The sequence below is a fragment of the Equus asinus genome, chromosome 8 (assembly GCF_041296235.1).
Source record: "Equus asinus isolate D_3611 breed Donkey chromosome 8, EquAss-T2T_v2, whole genome shotgun sequence".
Classification (NCBI taxonomy): domain Eukaryota; kingdom Metazoa; phylum Chordata; class Mammalia; order Perissodactyla; family Equidae; genus Equus; species Equus asinus.
The window spans coordinates 12,732,132-12,752,817 of NC_091797.1; the positions used below are offsets into that span (position 1 = coordinate 12,732,132).

General features: G+C 37.5%; 1 protein-coding gene and 1 long non-coding RNA gene across 19 annotated transcripts in view; one reads left to right on the plus strand and one right to left on the minus strand.

Moving 5' to 3' along the window:
- Window positions 1-20,686, minus strand: part of MLIP (muscular LMNA interacting protein) — a 238,815-nt gene that overhangs the window by 212,983 nt on the left and 5,146 nt on the right. For 5 of the 18 annotated variants that reach the window (XM_070514729.1, XM_070514718.1, XM_070514710.1 and 2 more), the window contains exon 1: window positions 18,732-18,885. The exons of 3 other annotated variants lie outside the window; for them this stretch is intronic. In XM_070514729.1, the coding sequence (XP_070370830.1) occupies window positions 18,732-18,794 (63 nt within the window). In that variant the 5' untranslated portion in view covers window positions 18,795-18,885. Of the gene's footprint in view, window positions 1-10,804; window positions 10,943-18,731; window positions 18,991-20,686 lie in introns of those variants that run through there. 10 more of the 18 variants (XM_070514727.1, XM_070514724.1, XM_070514722.1 and 7 more) reach the window with 7 other exon arrangements.
- LOC139045816 (uncharacterized) overlaps window positions 15,977-20,686 on the plus strand; it is a 29,918-nt gene continuing 25,208 nt past the window's right edge. The window contains exon 1 of the long non-coding RNA XR_011504928.1: window positions 15,977-16,241. This is a non-coding gene — a long non-coding RNA (uncharacterized lncRNA). The remainder of the gene's footprint in view (window positions 16,242-20,686) is intronic.

Below are 20,686 nucleotides of genomic sequence, written 5' to 3' on the forward strand. Positions count from 1 at the left end.
ACTACTGAAAAAGTCAAAAGAGATTGGGAGATTTAAGGGCAGAATTAAAACACAGTGCTCTTAATTTTCATAGCTTGCTCATTTAGGTCGCTGAGTAAACCAACATCCTGCAGTTTCATCCTTGGGACTGGCCCGCCTTCATTCACTCATTCGAAATCAAATTCAGTTTAGCACCAGACCAGAGCAAATTTTCTAATTTGTGTTTTCATCACTGACAGTCATTTGTTTCCATCTTAAACCTGAGAGACACAATTGCCTACACTTGCAGCATGCCAAAGGCTTTTTCCTTTTGAAAGACACGTGAGTTCTGCCTTTAAGTTCAGTCTTGGCCATTAATACACTTCAATAACATTCACCCATTTTAAATCCAACCTATTTATTCCTTGTGAGTTATTTTATTTGTGTGTGTTTGTTTTTAAATGGCAGCTCCCAGCATGATATTCAGAGGAGAAGGATTTAAAGTTCATAAAATGTCATCACACAGTATGACTTTCTCTAACAAATTGCTCAGGAAACTAACATGAAAGTCAACCTTAAACCACTCAAACTTTTTATATCATGTGATCTAAAATTGCTAGAAACACCAATTTCCAAAGTTTTCACACAATTTTGCTCATATCCTTTATTAGTGAAACTTTTATTGTTCATAGAGCCAAAGCATGTCAATCTTAAAAAATTATTTCAATTGGTGTTATAGATTTTTATGGTTATTGTGCAACCATCTTCCACTCTAACCAGAGGTAAATTTTCCAGTAGTAATTTTACTTCTATTAACTTACATGACGGGACTCTGGTCTTTTTGAGATTTTCTCTGAGTTGAGCTCTGATAAAATATCCTCTTAACTTTAACCAGGAGTTTCATTAATAATAATTCCTCCAAAAGTACATCCTCAACACCTAAAATATTACAATTTCTCAGTTACCACACACACCGCATCCAGTTCCATGAAAGAAAAAGAAATTTCAGATTCTTTGGGAACATAAAGCAAGGTTGTGATGAGGTACAAATGAGTCAATGCATGTAAAAATCCCAAGGACCGTGCCCATATCGTAGCATGTGCTCAAAACCTTTGTTAGCTTTGAGTCTAATTTCCTAATGTGAAAAGCAAATGTGCCTACTTACACATGTGACGAGCGATAATATAGAAAAAAATTTTAATTTTAGTGTTTGTATATAGCAAAGAAAATCAGGATTCTAAAAGAAGCAAAAGAAATGGGATATAGGGGGCCAGCCTGGTGGCGCAGGGGTTAAGGGCGCACATTCTGCTTCAGCGGCGCAGGGTTTGCAGGTTCGGATCCCAGGTGCGGACATGGCACTGCTTGGCAAGCCATGCTGGGGTAGGCATCCCACATATAAGGTAGAGGAAGATGGGCATGGATGTTAGCTCAGGGCCAGGCTTCCTCAGCAAAAAGAGAAGGATTGGCAGCAAATGTTAGCTCAGGGCTAATCTCCCTCAAAAAACAAAAAAGAAAAAGAAATGGGATATAATACATGCTAAGAAGTTACAGTTTGGTAATGACAAAAACAGAAAACATCCAGTCGACCTTCATAAGGACATCTGAAAGCAGAGACCAAAATGTCAGGAAGAGCGGTTTTCCAGACTTTGGGACATCATGGATCAGTAATTGCTTTTTAAGGATTCATCACCATTTCATAAGTATAAAGAAAATTCTAAAACCAAAAAAATGAGGAAGGATGCAATAGCCAAAACAAGGACAGTCCATTAAAAAAAATTGAAAAGACGTATTTTGTGAAGGAGATTACATCGTTCTTATTTTTCTCACTTACTCTAGAGCAAGCGTAATGTCACAGGTAACAGTAATCCACAAACCGTTATTGGGATTCAGTCTTCCAGAGAACACCGTGGATGAATGAGGCACTTCTGGGATCTGCACTCCCTGCCTTAAAAGACCACTTCTTTTTAAGGAGCTTCCATTCTGACCATACATAAGAGAAAAGCACACTATGAAACTAACAACCTTAACTTAGACTGGAGTCATAACAGAGAACAAATGTGGACTGATGAGTTATTAGAGGGCATATTCACTAGTCTGGTATGTCCTTTTACTCTGGCTCATTTTCTGGGTACTCACGCCACGTGTTAGGACCAGAGTTGACCCTTGGTAGAACACTGAGGGAATACAGGAGTAAGGTGACATGTGAAGAAGCATTTTCTGAACACCATATGTATTGATCTAGGGGGTGTCATTATTTAATCTCATATTAAATCATAAAAATATTATCAGTAGATATTAGTAACAATACTTAAAAAGAGAAAATTGAGATTCACGGAAGAAAAGTTGCCAAAGACGACTCCATGGCTGGAAGGCATCAAACCGTGACTCTGTCTCTGAATCCAACACAGTATTTTAAGTACTAAACTCTGGCAACTTTGTTTTGACCATTACCCACAATCCTCCTCTGTGATATCCATCAATCTCTTTTTCAGAATGACCTTTCCCCTTTCAAAATGTACCCACAGACTGCTGCTGACTTTTGCTTTCTCAACAAATCTGATAAACTTCTGCAAAGCCTCCCAAAGACTAATAGACTACCCCTCCCCTCTTAACGGACATCTCCACTTCACAACCATGTCACCTTTATCTGAAATCATGATGGAGAACAATATTGTTGTTTGAAGGCATCTATCAAGACCTCTTTCATTTTGCTTTAAATCAATCTCTGCCTCTGTCCCTCTGTTTCTTTTCTCTCTTCTCTATCTCTCTCTGTCTTACATACACCCACACACACAAACATCTACTCAGTTTTACTGGCTTACAAATTCCTTTAAGAAAAAATTTCCTATATGGACTCACTTAATCATGCTGAATTACCAAATGAATCCAGGAAAGTCATGGAAGATTGGCAGGATTCAAGACACCAAACGTGAAATAAATGCATGTGGAGCTCCAGATGTATGACATCTCTACAGCTCTCAGGATCATAGAAATATTGTGGGCATTATTATCGATCCTTTGCAGAGCACACACTGAATTTTCAATCAAATAAGATAAAAGCAACTATTAGAGACTCCCTTCTGATTGTCCAAACTATTTGATTACTTGTAATCCCATGTGTCAACCAAGAACAAGATCAGCGACTATCCCAGAATACAGGAGGGGGCCTGGATGATGGTAGTGTAGGCATCCTGAACTCGCCTCCTCCCACAGACACAACAAACCTGCAACTACCTGTGGAACAACTTCCTTTGAGGGAAATCAGGAAACTGGATAAAAAAGAACCTCCACAGCAAGGGACAACACAGACAGGGAGAGATACAGCCCTGCCGAGGAGAAAACCACAGCCACCTGCAATGCTTCACAGCCAGGAGTGATCTCAAAGGTACAGAGCTTTTCCTGAAGGAGCAGGGGATTAGAGCTCTACATTAGGCACCCCAGCCCTTAGACCCAGCACAAGAGAGAAGAGATCCATAATACCTGGCTTTGCTGGCTTTGAATTCCAAGGGGAATGTGCCCAGGAAAACTATAGAACTTCAGGGAAAGATAAACCTGCTCTTAAATGGCCCATACACAGGCTCACTCAACCCAGAAACAAGCTCAAAAATACTAGATAGAAAACTTCATAGTCCATTGGTAAAGAGACTCCCTTACTAAGCTTCGAGAACATCCCAGAGAGGATGTTTTTGAATATGACGTCTCCTCAGGCAAGGGAAACAAAAGAAAAAATAAACAAATGGGACTACATCAAACTAAAAAGCTTCTGCATGGCAAAGGAAATTATCGACAAAACAAAAAGACAAACTACCAATTGGGAGAAGACATTTGCAAATCATATATCTGATAAGGAGTTAATATTCAAAACATATAAAGAACTCATACATCTCAAAACAAAAAAAACAACCCAAGTAAAAAGTGGGCAGAGGATCTGAACAGACATTTTCCAAAGAAGATATACAGATGGCCAACAGGCACATGAAAAGATGTTCAACGTCACTAATTATTAGGGCAGTGGAAATCAAAAACACAATGAGATATCACCTCATGCCCATCAGAATGGCTATTATCAAAAGACAAGAAATAAAAAGTGTCAGAGAGGATATGGAGAAAAGGGGACCCCCTTACACTATTGGTGGGAATGTAAACTGGTGCAGTCACTATGGAAAACAATATGGAGATTCATTAAAAAATTAAAAATAGAAATACCTTATGATCCAGTTATTCCACTTATGGGTTTTTATCCAAAGACCACAAAAACACTAATTCAAGAAGATATACACACCCTTATGTTCACTAAAGCAATATTCACATTAGTCAAGACATGGAAGCAACCTAAGTGCCCAACAAGAGATGAACGGATAAAGAAGATGTGGTATATACATACAATGGAATACTACTCAGCCATAAAAAGGGTGAAATCTTTCCATTTGCAACAACATGGATGGACCTTGAGGGCACTATGCTAAGCAAAATAAGTCAGATGGAGAAAGCCAAATATCATATGAGCTCACTCATGTGTGGAAGATAAAAACAACAACAACAAACACATAGACTCAGAGAATAGATTGGTGGTTACCAGAGGGGTAGAGGGAAGAGGGGAAAGTGGAGGGGTAAAAAGGCCAATGTGTGTGTGATGGATGGCAATTAGACCCTGGGTGGTGAACACAATGTATTTTACACATGTTATGTCTCACAATAATCCTCTGATATGGGTACTATTCTTATCTTCACTTCACAGACCCAGATTCTGGTATTCAGAGGACTTAACAAACTTGCCAAGATTATATAGCTGGTGAACGGTGGGAGCCAGGAATTGTACACAGCATGATTTTCAAGCTGGTGTTCTTCGCCACTATATAATTCCTTCGTCCCTAACTAAACTGGACTAAACCAACTAATTTTCTGAGAAAAGAACAGGCATCTTCAAAATTAACAAATTGTTCCTTTTTTAAAATTTTTCCTCTTTGCTCCATACTTATTCTGTGTTGTCCGTTCTTATGAACTTCAATTTTGGGGTCTCCATAATATGGCTCTCTTCCTGAATACAGATCCACGCCCTAAAAGTACAACTTCAATAGTTAAAAATACTGAAATAACAGTTATCCCCCCTGGTAAACACTCCAGAAGTGTTTCAGATTTGCCTCTTTCTGTAGATGAAGCATGAAATCTAGGCATGATGTCTCCCAAGTCAAAATTTTCAAGAGTCTAAGCCCCACCCTCCAAGGAAGTTATAGAATTACATAAATTAAAACAGGGAGAAAGCTCAGATTATCTGGCTCAATATTTTCTTTTTATCCATGAGAAAAATGAGATCCACGGAGGTTAAGCTACTTGTCCCAACCATGTTAAACTGACGGCCAAGCTTCCCTCATTCTTTCCACAGTACCACGCTGCTTCCCTCACTGCAGGACAGCAATGGGAGGCTGAGGACGAGAGCAATGTTTAATGTTCCCTAGCAAGCTCATGACAAGATATATGGTGCTAAGAAAAAAAAAAAGATACTATTTACACCTTTGAACAAAATATTTCCATGCCTTTGAATAAAATAATATAATATTCTATCCACTGGGAAGTTTGTGGAACCGCAGCAACTTGTCTATGGCCCCTGTCTTTCTCTTACTGGATTCTTCTCATTCCACAAGTGAAATTAACCAATATTGAGGAAACCTGGGCTGGGTTTCTCCTCCTTCTTTGTGGTCAGGGGCATTGGCTGCCCCACGAACTCTGCAGCTCTGAAGCAACGACACAAAAGATCATCCCTGTCTCCATCATAAATATAACATGATAAACAAGAAGGAAAACTAAGTTCAAGTTCTTATACAGAACGTCAGGAAGTGGATTTGAGTTGTCATTTTAGTATCCTCCATCCCTTTTGCTAAGAACAGAAGCAATGAATTTAACTGTTAGAGAACCTTTTCAACATTTGGAAAGTCTAGAAGCCACCCATGAACCCTGGAATCACTGATTCCCTGGTCTCCTTTCACAGGTAAGTTAAATGCCAGGTGCCCATGTGCCCTGGTTTGTCTGGGGCAGTCCTGGCTAATGCCTGTTGTCATGAAGTAATTATTAATAGGGTCCCCTTTTACGTTCAAAAAGGTCCCTGTTTGAATAATAAATCATATGGTCACCTGGTTAAATAGAAATAAAAAGTCTGGGGGCTGGCCTGGTGGCATAGTGGTTAAGTTCACGCACTTCACTCCAGCGGTGATGAGTATCCAGGTTCGGTTCCCTGGTTTGGACCTACACATCTCTCACCAAGCCATGCTCTGGCAGCATCCCACATACAAAATAGAGGAAGACTGGCACAGATGTTAGCTCAGGGCCAATCTTCCTCACCAAAAAATAAAAAAAACAAGAATAAAAGAATGAAAAATCTTTCCATCACATAAAGAACTCCAATACTTACACAAATAATTACCAACAGTACCATATAGGATATTAAAATGCTTGGTCATAAAAACAAGATAAGTTCCCCTGAAACTATTCAATAGTACTTTTTCATTCTTTAAAATTATGAAATTCTAGGTAGAAAGATATCTCAAAATAAGTTTTTATATTCTCTGGATAAACACCAAGTAGTGGGATAGCTGGATCATATGGTATTTCTATTTTTAATTTTTTGAGAAATCTCCATACTGTTTTCCACAGTGACTGCAGCAGTTTGCATAAACAATAATGTACACCCAAAAATTACACAATGTTATAAACCATTATAATCCCAATAAAATTACTTTAAAAATTAATTTACTAAAAAAAATGTTTTTATAAAGTTCAGACTCGCAAAATGTCACTAATACCTCATTCAGAAAACAGTTGTTACAATCTTTCTAAAAAAGTAATCTTGTCCATCTAAGTCTTTAGTCAACCCAATGTTTCAGTCCACCATTCTCAGTGTTCCTTTAGGAGCATTATTTGCTATTTCAGCCCAAATACTAATGAGAAGGCAGATAAGTTGTCACATAAAATTTATCTCAAAATATATTCTTGTGAAATTTAACCACACGGAAAATTGAGTTTAGAGGCAACATGATATGGTGGTTAAATGCATGGACTCTGGAGACAGTCAGCCTAGGTTTGGAACCAGCTCTACCATTTACAAATTGTGTAACTTTGGACAAGTTATTTAATCTCTCTTACTTTGGTTTCCCCAAGCATAAAACTAGAACAGAAATAATATCAACCTTGGGGGTTATAGTGTGGAGATCTATGCATATGAAACGTGCCTGGGGCATAGCAAAAAGCACATAAATGTTAGTAGTCTGGGGGGCTGTTGTTGAGGCGATGAAACATTTCTCTGGTATTAAGCAAATCTGTAATACACGGGATTCTTTCTACTGCTGATAAACATAGTGTATATGCCTTTCCAATAAATGGTGCTAGAACATTCGGACATCCTTAGACAAAGAAGAAGAGGCAGAGAAGGAGCGGGGGAAGAGAAAGAGAGGAGACAAAAAAGAAGAAAAAGAAGGAGAAGAAGAAGAGGAGGAGGAGGAAGAGGAAGAAAAAGAAGAGAAAGGAGAAAACTTTGATGTGCACTTTATATAGAATTAACTTAAAATGGATCACGAACTTAAATGTACAATGACAAACAATAAAACTGTAAAAGCAAGAGAATATCTTCAAGATCCAGGACTAGGCAGCACTGGAATTTGGTAAGATAAGAAAAAGAACCTAAGCAAACTATTAACTTCTCAAAAATAAACATGATAATTCTCAAAGGATAATACAGTTCTACTGATTTCCTAAATATCTCATTAATCATAACTGCTAGTGGTAAAGTGTCCACGTATCTGAAAATATCTAACACTAAACACCATTCTTTTGGTAGTACTTAATTTTCACAAGGGAATTCTAAATATAACCTGTTCTTGGGGCAAAAATGAGGTCAAATTAATCACTAAAAAGGGTATTAAAAATAGTATCCCTCTGGCTGAGAAAGCTCCACAACCTCTCTGATTCTTTCATTGCTCAGTGAGCTAGTGCTTTGGCTAACATAAGGAGTCTGCCATTTTTCTCCTGTCACTTTCTGGCCTCCGATCACACTCTAGCAACGCTATTGCCAATGCCAAAATCTGCAATTCTGACACTTCCGCTGCCTGCGGAAGGCCACACCAAGGTGTCCAGGGCTCTGTGCTGAGGATGCTGAGGCCTCTGTCAAAGCTGCCAGCACCAAGCATGCTGGCATTTAGTGTTCTTGATGTTGCTCAAGGATTTCATGGACAACAACTCCTTCTATTTTTACTCATGAGTACGACTGACGACGTTGAGTTGGAAATACAATCAGAATGAGAGGCCGCCTGCCATACCAAGGGTCCCTCATTTTCTATGAAAAAACTATTAAGGATCTCATCTGTCTTTTCCCTCAGGACCTGGGGATGAGTCTCTGCCTGGAAGGCTCATCAGTGTCTCTTAAAATCAGCCCTTTGAAAATGCCAAACTACCAGCTCTCCAGATGTGGCTGAATCTTAGGGTGAATTCAGTTTCGGCTTGGTTTGGGATCCCTGCCACTTATCAAATCAGATCAAGTGCATTGCACCCACACAGAGACATGTAAACGTCATGCCTATGCAGTTTAACTAAGGTTTATTGAGTAGCACTTGCAGTGGATCAGACACAGCCCTGGGTGCCAGGAAGATAAAGCCCCTGACCTTGAGGAGTCTGCAGTCTGCTGGTGGCCAAAGCTCTTTAAGCAGAAGGCTGAAAGCACTCAAGGCTTCTATAAATCTGCTCTCGGGTGAAGAATAAAGCACCAAATACCAGCTTACCTTGCATTCTTCTCTGATACAATCTCATCAATTCAGCAGGATCATAAAAATGTGAGGCTATTATGAAAAAAATCACTCTGACCTATTTGAAAACTGAAAAATACAATTCAGCTCATGGTATTGTTGCCTGTATTTGGCCTATTAAGATTCTATGGTCTGGCTAAAAGAGATGCGATGCACAAATATATTCATTGATTTGCATGTTAATGTTTTGCCAACATGAAGGATCCATAAAAGAATTATTCCATTTTGCATAACATCTGTATTTTGGTAGGAAAAATTTGAGTATATTGCCCTCTATACCACAGCCCTTAAATTTCTTTGTATGATGTTATCATAGATTAGTAACTAATTCCCCTACTGTGTCCACTATTTTTCATTTTATAGACAATATTGTAATAAGCATCATATAACTAAATAGTTTCATATTTCTTCACTTCAAATTCCTACAATAACATTACTTGACTATTAGATACATAAGTATTTAAGGCCTCAGTATACATTATGCTCCAGAAAAGTTGTACCAATTTACTGTCCCACTTATAGTATATGAAACTATATGCTTTATAGAAAAGTTCTTAAATAAAAATAAATAAATGAACTATAAAACTGTTACCTTCCCAGGAAAATGTGCCAGATGAAGGTAAGAGACATGAATTATGATATCTTGAACAGAATAAATACTTTATGCATTTAAAACCATAATGCCATTTATCTCTCAGTGAAGAATAAGGATGTTCCACGAAACTCACCATCTACTGAAAACATGAAGCATTCAGGAAGAGCTTTAAAAATCAATCAAGGGGCTTCTGGTTCAAGATGGCTGATGGGACACATGAGTTTCTCTCATATCCTTCTCTTGACTTCATTAAAATGAGAGTAAAGTAATTTAAAAGACTAAATCCACAGTGACAAGAGATCTGGCAGGGGAGGGGTATCAGCATGAAAAAGCACATTGTAAATTTCTCAAAGATGCAAAGGAGATGGAGGTGGATTGCTGGATGAAGTAGGGCTGCGGCCAAGAAGAGACCATGATAAATGCCTTTCCAAACTCTGGAGGGCACGCCAGGGTCAAGGAAGGCAAATTTCACAGGGGGTATGACTGCAGTGGGGTCACAAAGAAGACAATTCATTGCAAATCTCTAAGACCAATTCCCCCTTCTCCCTCCGCACCCCCTGCAACGGAGCACTGGCAGCCAGGAGGTCAACAAGCTTCAAGGAGAGGACTCCCAGGATGGATGAACCAACAAACAGATGAATGAATGAATGAGCAGAAGCAGATGGAACAACAAAACACACAGGAGTTCCCAGATTGAACGCTGAGCTCAACCAGAAAAACAAAAGAGGAATGAAAAAAATTCCCATATTTGCTTCATGCATTGTAAAAGAACTCCCCATGCCCTGTGATAAGCTTATTAATTCATGCTGGCATTTTCCTCCTTCAGGCTCCCACCACAACATGCTATTCCAGAGAAATTATAACAGGTTCAGGAAAACAATCTTGTGGGTTCTCTCTCCCACTCCCGAGAACATTGTCATCAAGTTAGTCTTTAAAAGCATGAGGAGGTCTCTGAATTGCCACACTGACATCCCCAAGGGCACGTGGCCCATTCTGAAGAACAAACCAGGAGTGATGCGTCACATGCAAGGAAACATTCATTAACTGAACGAAAGTTGATCAAAGGACAAGAGAAATTCTTAGGTTATAAGTAAAAGAGAAATACCAGCAATTAAACCACAGATGTTCTCTCACCATTTTAAAAAATAACCTCCTTATTTTTATGAAGATCACGTCGCAAAATGAAGTCCATGACTCTCTAATGTAATTACATCACGAATACAACAGTCTATTTGTCATTCCCTGAAGGGAGCCATACTGGGGACAGAACACCTAGATAAGTAAGTAATTGCAATTCCCACAATGAGAACCTAGAAAATATTTCGCCACACGTACGGAGTGTTATAAACGTCAACGTGAACGCACAGCTTGGTTAAAGCCTGAAATCCATCTCCCTTCTGTTATTCACCACCACACAGAGCTGTATCAAAAGACCCATTCAAACAGTGCATCTCAGACTTACATTCTCGGCAGACACTGCTGTAATTAGCAGTGGTGTTCAAAGGACTGGCTGGCTTCAAGAACTTCATTTGAACCATAAAGTAGAAATCTGGATCCTTATCAGTTTCACTTCACTCTCACCTCCCCTCCCCGGGTTCTAAGAGACACAGCTCTCATTTTTCTTAAAGGAAAAAGGAAAATGGAAATGGTGGCTAGGATTTTGCCATTCGTGTGCAGTTCACTTCCTCCTCAACCTTCAGCGATGCAAAGGGACTAAAATTAGACTTGCAAAGGATTTAAGATATCTGTGTCAGGGACATTGCAGGGAGTGGTAAGAACTACAAAAGGGGATAAGCAAGAGCTGAAGAAACCATTTTAGAACTAACATCTAAAACATAGATCTTACTTGCATTTTCTAAATTTTTATTCCTGATAAATACAGCACATCTACTTTGTTTTATGTACTATTATGAGAAAATAGAATGCTTTGCTTTGGTAATATTTTGATATTAATATTGAGGCACTTACATGCTGCTTTTTTCATCTATTCCATAATTTTCACCCACGATCCAATTCTCAAATATTTGTTGTTTCTCAGTGAAAACATAGAAAATATATGCAATTCAATTCATGGGTACTGAACTGTGAGCTTTCTATACTACAGAGAAGGTTTAACTTAATAACAAGGACTTCTATTTTACATTTGGTCAGCGATGACATAAAAATATAAACTATTTCAAGGTTTCTAATGTTTGTAGAAATAGGCATTGTTCAGTAGGAAAGGATTTAGTAAGTTTACAGTCAAAGGACACTTTGCACAGACTTATAAAACACTAGAGAGCATAACAAACTTGCAAATCCAACCCAACTTCTCACTTTGTACATAAGGAAACCAAAGGTTAAGTGATTTGTCAAAGGCCAAGCAAATACAACTTTAACACCAATACTGGTCTCCTAGAGACTCAGATAGAACATGCTTTCCACCACACTAGATGGATGGCACTTAGGAAGAGAGAGGCCTCTTCTTTGGAATCAGAGATCCTTATCACCATACACACACAGACACACACACCACACACTCCAAAGGCACAGGTTCTTTATTTCAGTTTTCATAGATATGTTAGGATGGTACTCAGAACACCTGCATGCACTCACCTACCCTAACTCATCATTTTTCCAGTCTCACCTCATTTTGCAGTTGTGCCCATTAAGACTTCATTTTCCACTGCTCCGTGATTTCCCATTGATCCCCATGATCCATCACCATCACAGCATCTTGTCTCCTCCCTCTTTCTTTTTTATTTCATGTTACAGATTCTTCAGCTATTTTTTTTACTTTATTTTATTTATTTATTGTTTTTGCTGAAGAAGATTCACCCTGATCTAGCATTCATTGCCAATCTTCCTCTTTTTGCATGTGAGCCGCCACCACAGCATGGCCGCTGACAGATGAGTGGTGTAGGTCCATGCCCAGGAACCAAACCTGGGCTGCTAAAGTGGAGCATGCTGAACTTAACCCCTAGAGCACTAGGGCTGGCCCTGGTTATTTTTAATTTATTTGTTACTGGCTCTATAGTGAGGAGGTCAGAGACAGGTTAGGGTGGGCTTATTTCTAGTGCAAAAGAGATTTATTTTTCGCTTTGATCTGCCAAATGATCAGGATTCATGGTTACTCTTTGCAACTATACATCTTCACTTGGGGTAAAACCAGAATCTTCTTATTACTCATAATGCTAGAAGGATGTCTCAGTTCTTTGGAGACCATTATCCTAGTCAATAACTCTGTAATACCTGGTACAGACTGATCAATCCAATAATCCCTTTATTAACTTCTCAGAGACTCTTTATCTCCCTAAGAAATGGGAATAAATTAACTGCTCTTACCAAAAATTCAGAAGCAACACTGAGTTCAGAAATTCAGAGAATCCTAGTTCTGAATTTCCTCCATTTGTCTTCTAGTTAAGAGATACTTATTGAGGCACTCACCATAAAATTTTGATCATTACCACCCATCTGTCTTTGAAAATTAATTATTTCCACAGAGTATTTTGGATGTCAACATATTACAGAGCTCTGGCCCTCTTTGGAGAAAAGGGAACAAGAAATTCAAAATATACTGATGATGAATGGGCTATCCTGGAAGATGTACCAAATAGAGGTATAGAATGCACAGTAGGCACCCCAAATATGTTAGAGATAGCAGCAGCGTTCCTAAAGATGCCCAAATGTCTATCGTTCTCCATGATGGTGTCACCTATAAGACAAACATGAGCCAGCTTCATAGGGGAGTTAAGATTTGGGGACAAACTAACTCACATCCTCTACCATCAAAATGATCTCTCAAACAAAATGGACTTTCAAGGCAACTTAATCAGTAACATCCAGAACACAGCAAGAGTCACTGGTCCACTCTTACAAGTGGCAGAGAAATGTAAGGAGCTTTCCAAAATAAATATTTGAATGCCAAAGAAAAGGAAATGTCATCGTTCATTTATTTGTTTTCATCTCTCCTTCTTTTTGGTCATCACCAAAATTAGTTTATTAAGGATCCAGGGAAGTCAGTCATGATATAAAGAGACATAGATCCAGTATCTTACCTCCAGAGATTCACAACGCTAAATTAACCACTTATTTTAATATATGGTGTTGTCTTGTCAAGTATCATGTTTAGATCAGAAACAACCCTGGAGCCATACTGAAAACAATCTTTAGGTAACACATCAGACATATCAGCGGTATGAACTTTTTTTCAGGTATGTCGGCACCTACTGAGTATCCTTTACCAATGACTCTAGTTAGACACAGAAAAATAAATAGAAATGTAGATGTTGGTTTGAAACCTTGGGAGCTTCCTGGGTGAAACTTGAAATTGGCCCCTGTACCGAGAGCAAAGAGACTGAACAAAGAGGAAGACCACCCCAGATTGGGAGGCGGCAGGTTTAATAAAAAAGGGAACTTACATACAAGGTTTGTCTTGGGTGGCTGCAAGATGAATAGATCTCTGCACCCACCCACCAAAATCTGAAAAGTTTATATAGAGGCCTTAACTGGGTTCAGTCATGGGTACCGTCCAGACGCTCTCATCAACATCTTACTCTCTCAAGGCTATGTCCTTGGAACAGCTCCCACTGTGGGAACGGTGGGCAGAGCCTACATCCAAGGACAGGGGAGGGGGTGAGGGTTCTCCAGTTGCCCAGGTCCAGCTCACAGGTCAACCAGCGGTCACGTCCTCTAGATGACTTCCTCCAACAGTAGATAGAATGATGAAATAAAATATGTTACTGAATACAATGCTTTACAATTGTTCCCATTGTTAAGACATTCTGATGAGCAATTATAGACTTGTTGTTGCAAGTTTATGCCAGAAAAAAGAATTTGGGATGTTTACGTTTTGTACTTAGAATATTTCCAAGCTACTAAAACTTATCATTATTATTTCGTAATCTGCTAAAAAATAATCAAAAGATAATAGTCTCCTTGATGGACAAGAATTTCTTTATTATATGTTTCTACTGCAGCTCTTAGTACCCTGTCTTGTTCAAAATAGATGTTCAGAAATGTGTACTGATTTGAAACCTCTTTTTGGTATTTCTGTGGACATTTCTACCCAACTAGGCTAGGCTAGTGTCTCTAAAGATGCTCCCCAACAAAACTCAGACTGGTCATCAGATAATAACATTGGGAATTATAACCCAAGTGTTAGTCATATGTTTTTTGATTGTTTACAAATTTGTTCTTAGAAAATAATTTTATTTGTATTAATGAAGCTATGAATTAATAACTAATTCAACCTTATTTAAAAGGTTACCTTTCTCTGAATTATCACAGAACTTAAAAATGCATAGTTTTCTGTGATTTTACATTATACCCAGTTTTTTCTTCAATTTCTTCACTCTTTCATTGTATTAAAAAAGAAGTGGCATGATCTCTTCGTAATGAAATCGTGAAGAATGTTTTTTGTGAGACCAGAATTTAAATATCATTGGGTGGGTCTTTCACCCTCAAATTCAAAATAAGTCAAAAAAGTTTTTAAGAGAAAACTAAAATTTCAGTTATTTAAAATGTAAATTTCAGCTCTTTATATTAGATACATCTTGTTAAAAAACTGTCAGATGACGTAACTTCTTTCTCAATCACAGAGAGTTACTTTTACTCAAAAAAGCCATATTTATGACATTCATAAATTGACTACCATGTTGATTTGCTTCCACAAATCTTCAATATAAAATGAGTTGGATGATATACCTTTCTCATTATCATGAGTTTTGTGATATTTATTGAACATTTATTACTTGAGAAGATAAAGCTGTCTCGAGACATATTATAGGAAAGCGAAAGAAATTATTAGATTTATGCAGGAGATCTGTTTGTTTTTATCATCTCTTAGAGAAAGAAGCCATTATTATGTCAGAATGCCCTGAGGTGCATGACCGTCCTTACTATGTTAATATATGAGTTCTTCTTTCTCATTAAGACATTTCAGCTGAAGATAAATGTAAGTGCAATTCATTGGCATTGCATTTAATAATCTAAAAGAAAAAGAGTTTGGAGAGTAGTCAGGATTTCTTGACTTACTTTTACTTATTTATTAAAACTAACTTAATAGAAATGTACTTATTTTTTAAACTATTCCAGAAATAACTTTAAGTTGCAGACATAAATGACGCCCAGCTTGAATTTATTGTTCTGTGTATGATTATTCTGAAAATGCATAAATTACTACACTGACACATCACTTCCCAAAGCATGTTCCAGAGCACACTAGTTAGAATGCTCACTGTTGTTGCATATACACATTCAAATGCATCACACTGGTAGGGAGTTTAAGAAACACTAGATCAACCTCCAGAGGGTCTCGTAGCCTTCAGTATGTTAAAACACAGTATGAGTCGCCAAGGGGAAATACGCTGTATAATGTATTCTCTGCACAGTACTTCGCGAATGTTCTTGAGTATAGACCAGAACCTCTTTTCGTGGAGCAGTTTGGAAAATCTGAGTTCCAAGGAACATATTTTGGGAAACATATGATACAATGGTTATTCAAGCCTGACTAGGAAAAACAAAAGATTCATTCAGCCCCAAAACCAATTATTGTGGAACCAACCAAACTGAACTGCATTGTCAGGAAAAAATTCCCTCCCTTCCTCCACCTCCCACAAAAGTTAGCGTTAGTGTAATCTGATTTTGCAGAGTCAGGGCTGATGAAAATATTCAACATGGCGTAGCAGGCTGGTTTCTCAAGGGCTGGTGAATGTCCTTTTAACTCTATGCTAAATTGATTTTTCTTTTCCATGTTTGAAAAATTGAGATAACATCAACCAATGTATGAGAAATTTAGGACATTTTGAAGGATTTGAGTATCATTGTCAAAGGAATCTTTACTTTTAATCACCAAAGAGCAACAAATTCAGGGCAAAAACGTCAATAGCTAAAGGGAGCAATTCACTCACCAACGTAAGGTAAGATTCCTATTGGATATACAGGAAAGAATCCTATTTGTTTTTGTCTCTCTCTTTGGGTAGAGTGAACTGATGAATTTTAAAAATCTGCAGGCTGTTGGTTTTCCTGTTTATTTGATGTATATCTTACATTAGAGTTTTTACAAATAAAGCCAATCATGCATATTTCTTAATTGTGTGATATATACTACAACATTGTTCATAATAAAGATCTTTGTGAGAAGTATACCTTTAATTTTAAACATGTGTATTATAACTCAAAAATATTATAATATATATGTATTTAAATATCTTAATGGCAAAATATTCTCTCCTTTTAAAAACCATATTTTTTACAAACTTTACTATTTATCATAAATAAATTTAATAATTATCAGAACTTAGTGAACGCCACAAGAATACATTTTAAACTATATTCAGCAACCTAGCCAGTCATACTATATCACATTGGTCTTAGCAAAGAACACAATGCCCATGAGTTGAAGTTTTGGATATTTATCCACATAAGCAGACAAAGTGTTTAACTAAAATAATTTCTATTAGAAACTTTCAAGGATATATTAAATATTTTCCAGCTCTCTTAAATAGAGAATATTGAACATAACTTTTTCTCGATAAGGCAGCATCATCAGAATTCCAATATCTCAAAGATGCTTCAGTTACGTGCGTAGCTCTAATTACCTGTACAGGCAATTGCCCCAAATACTGCACTTTCATGTGCTCCCTGCCTTACAGCCATCTCTTTTCAGTAGAGATTGCATGTTCTCACACCTTCTGATCTGCCCCATATTTTCCTCCAATCTCCTGGGAGTTAATCAGAGGCTAGTCCTGGGCCTCTCCTACAGAGCAATATTCATGAATTTTGTGACAGCTACTTCCTCTAAGGAGACATGTTTGCTCACTTCTCGATTTATAGCTGTGTTCAAGGTAGAGTCAGGCAAGCAAAATGTCTGACCTTCCAGAAAGTGAAATGTTTATCCATCAAATCATTTCAAATAATGAGACCATTTTCACTTTTGTTTACTTGCCCCATGTCCACAATGTTTATTTGCAAAACTTCCTGTAAAAGATTGCCAGGAAGCTCGGGGTCAAATTTCACACTAATTCATAGCAACTCTTTATTCACGTATTTATTTACACTCCATCTGGTTCTATAAAGGTTTTATAATCACTAAGCCTTTACAGTTAGCATGTCTGAGTTTTCCTTTTACTTTAAAATGCATTTCAGCTTTCTCTTTCTATTTTAATAAACTTTGGATGTGTACTTTCTAAGCAAGTCAGGCCAAAAACCATTTGAAATTAGCAGGCTCAGGGAAGGAACATCCTATACATCATAGTTTTTAATCCTCGTGACCACCTTCAAATTAGCTATTACTACTTCCCATTTTACAAGTGAGTTAACTGAGACTCGGAAAGCTTAAAAAAAAACCATAGTCCTACATTTACAAATAGTGGGGTGAGAATTCCCACCCAGATCTTCTGACTTAAATTCCCTGGTTACTTCTACAACAATACATGGCTTTTCAAACCACCTCGAGTAGAAGTCCACAGTTGATATTCAAAATGATGACCTGAATCCTTTAAGAAAAGGTTAGATTTTATTCATCATATTTCTTCAAGACCTTGAAATTCTAGTACACTTAAGAGTTTTCAATCCAATATGGTTCTTTTTTCCATCTTTCAATTTTTAATATCATGAACAGTGCATAAATCTCAACTTCAGACATCCAGAACAATGCATTCTCATGAGTTTAAAAAGCCACAGTCTTATTATAATTGATATGGTTTTATTTTGCTACTTGCATCGCGATTAAAACTAGCCATGCCCTGTTCTAATGTTAACTCTAGAGCCACGGTAAATTTACAAACGGAATTACCCTCCTATACCCATCAGGTGAACCATGGACAGAATATTCTACTCAAGGTTATAGTATATTTTATGTTTGAGCAAATATAAGTGACCACTATGGTTCACTACATTTAATTTCTTAGAATCAGGGTAAAATTACTTTTATAACTTTTAAAGAAAAAAAATAAAAACTTTCTGAAGAGCAAACTTCATCTTTATACCAGAAGTTCAACTTATTCTACAATACTTATATTCTCTTTAACACATATTCCTGCTATCTCTAAAAGAAATTGGACTTTGAACATGTGCTAAACTTCACATTAATAAACAAAATAATCTTCCCGTATAGAGGCAATCACAATAAGTGCTCAAAATAACTGGATTCTGGTTTTTAAAATGGAGGTAAACTACATCATTTAACTAAATCAAATCTGCCCACATTCTAGTAATGAAATTTCACTAATAATTTTATTACATTGTTTTCAGTAAATCTCATGGAACTCATTAATTTCAAGGCTGTTGACCAGAAAAACATGGAAACACAGGCTGGCTAGTCCAACTTTTCCCATCTGTGACAGCTGCTTTGTCAACCCTGTCAATTACGTGGTAAATCTGTGCCTGCGAAGTCTCTCCAGTCTTACCGTCAGCTTCTCCTCTAAATTCTTGTGTAATAAGCTTCCTTTTTCATGCTTTTCAAATTCCATGTTGAAAGAGAATGAGAGCGAGAGAAACAGAAAATGCGAGATTGAGATTCTGTCTAAGAAAATGATTTGACGTGCTTACATGTTAGATATTGCAGGACCTTCCAAGTTGCGAGAGCCCAGGACACTATCAGACAGCCCTGGCGATAATTTCTGGTTAGCTAGTGTTTCCATTTATAGATGTTCAAACCCCATAAACAGAGCGCTGAAGAGAAGTCAGGCAGCTGGCCTTAGATAATGATAAATGTCACTAGATATAAAAGCAAACTCTTCAACAGGAGAATATTCCAACAAGCTAGGTTCCCTGAACCAAGGAAGATTGTATGTGACAAAAAGCCACTATCAAAGAATTCATTAATAGCCATTGGAGCAGAATAAAATATACTCTAGAATAGAGACCTAATAAATCAGTTTAAAAAGGACAAATGTGATGGTCACATAACAAATACAAATCAGCCCGTCTAGTTCCTCCACATTCCTGACATTCATGGATTACTTTGTAGCTCAAAAATTTTTTAAATTATTTAAAAAGAAAGAGCAAAGAATAACTAATTAAAACTTTTAAAATACACAACATATATTCAAGGGGTTGTTGCCAATTTCATTGTGTGAAAAGTTGGCAAATGAGGTACAGAAATACCGTGAAATAAAAGTGCTGTTTCCTTTCACAAAAACTGATTCTGTTCCTGTCCTGGCTTTTCCACTGATGACAAAGTTATGACATAGGAGACAAAATTCATTTGTCCAGTGGAACAAATGTTTTCAGAATTCTTTAGAAATTGTTATATGCCTTAAAGAAAATTAATTGTGTAGCTCTATGGTAATTAACTCTCCCCATTTTTTGCAGCCAACCAGATATGTGGATGGCAATAAAAAATAAAAATGGCTTTCAGAGTAAGCTAAGACCGATCTCTATGGTCGCTGAATCCCTCAGCCTGTTTAAAACATCCTTTAACATCTGTTTCTGACCGTAACTGATTTTCTATCAGTTTTTCCTTCATTTCTTAAGAAAACATTTTAGGAAAAGCGTGTGAGGCTTCATCCTTTCCAGTGATCACAGCTGGTTCTCTGCCAGGCAGAGCTGCTCTCAAGCTTAATTCCACAACCTGGTGGAAGGGCCGAGGACTTCAGAAGAGAAACGTTTAATAGGAGATAAACCAGCCCCGCCTCAGGACACGAATGCAGAAACGCTGTATTAGACTCATGGGCGAAAGGGGCTTCCCCCTCTGGCTCTGAATCCCAGAAAGGGAATCAAACATGCTAGTTGTTGCCCTAACAAGTTTGAAAAATTGAAGTCTTAAGGTTTATTAGCATGCAAGATTGGTATGTGTCAAGAACAAGGCAATAGATGAAATTTTATATAAATGGAACTTCCAAAATCTCTATAGAAAAAAGAAAGGCATGCCGTAGCTACAAAAGGAAACTTAATTATTATTAGTTTAATGCCTGAAAGTGAAACACAGGATCTGTTAGAAGGAGAAAGAATGGTGGGGTGCAGAGCTGGTTGGGAGAGGAGGGGATAACAGTGACAAGAGGGATATGGCAGTGATAACGAGAGAGATGAAAAATTTTCATTCAGCTAACATGTGCTATGTACCTATAATGGGCAAAGATTGTTCCAGGTGCAGGTGGAATTTTTTAAATAGTAACTAAAAATAATAATAAAATTAAAAGATGCAACCTCTATATTTCCACCCTCAACAAACTCACAATGTAGGCATGACTTGATCTATGTAGGATGATAACACTCTTATACAGCACACCTCAACAGCACTCACCATGTGCTGGGAACCACTTGAAGGCTTTCTATATATTATCTCAATTAATTCTCAAAACCACTCTAGAAGGTAAATACTATTATTTTCCCCATTGATAATGGGCTGAATTATGTCCCC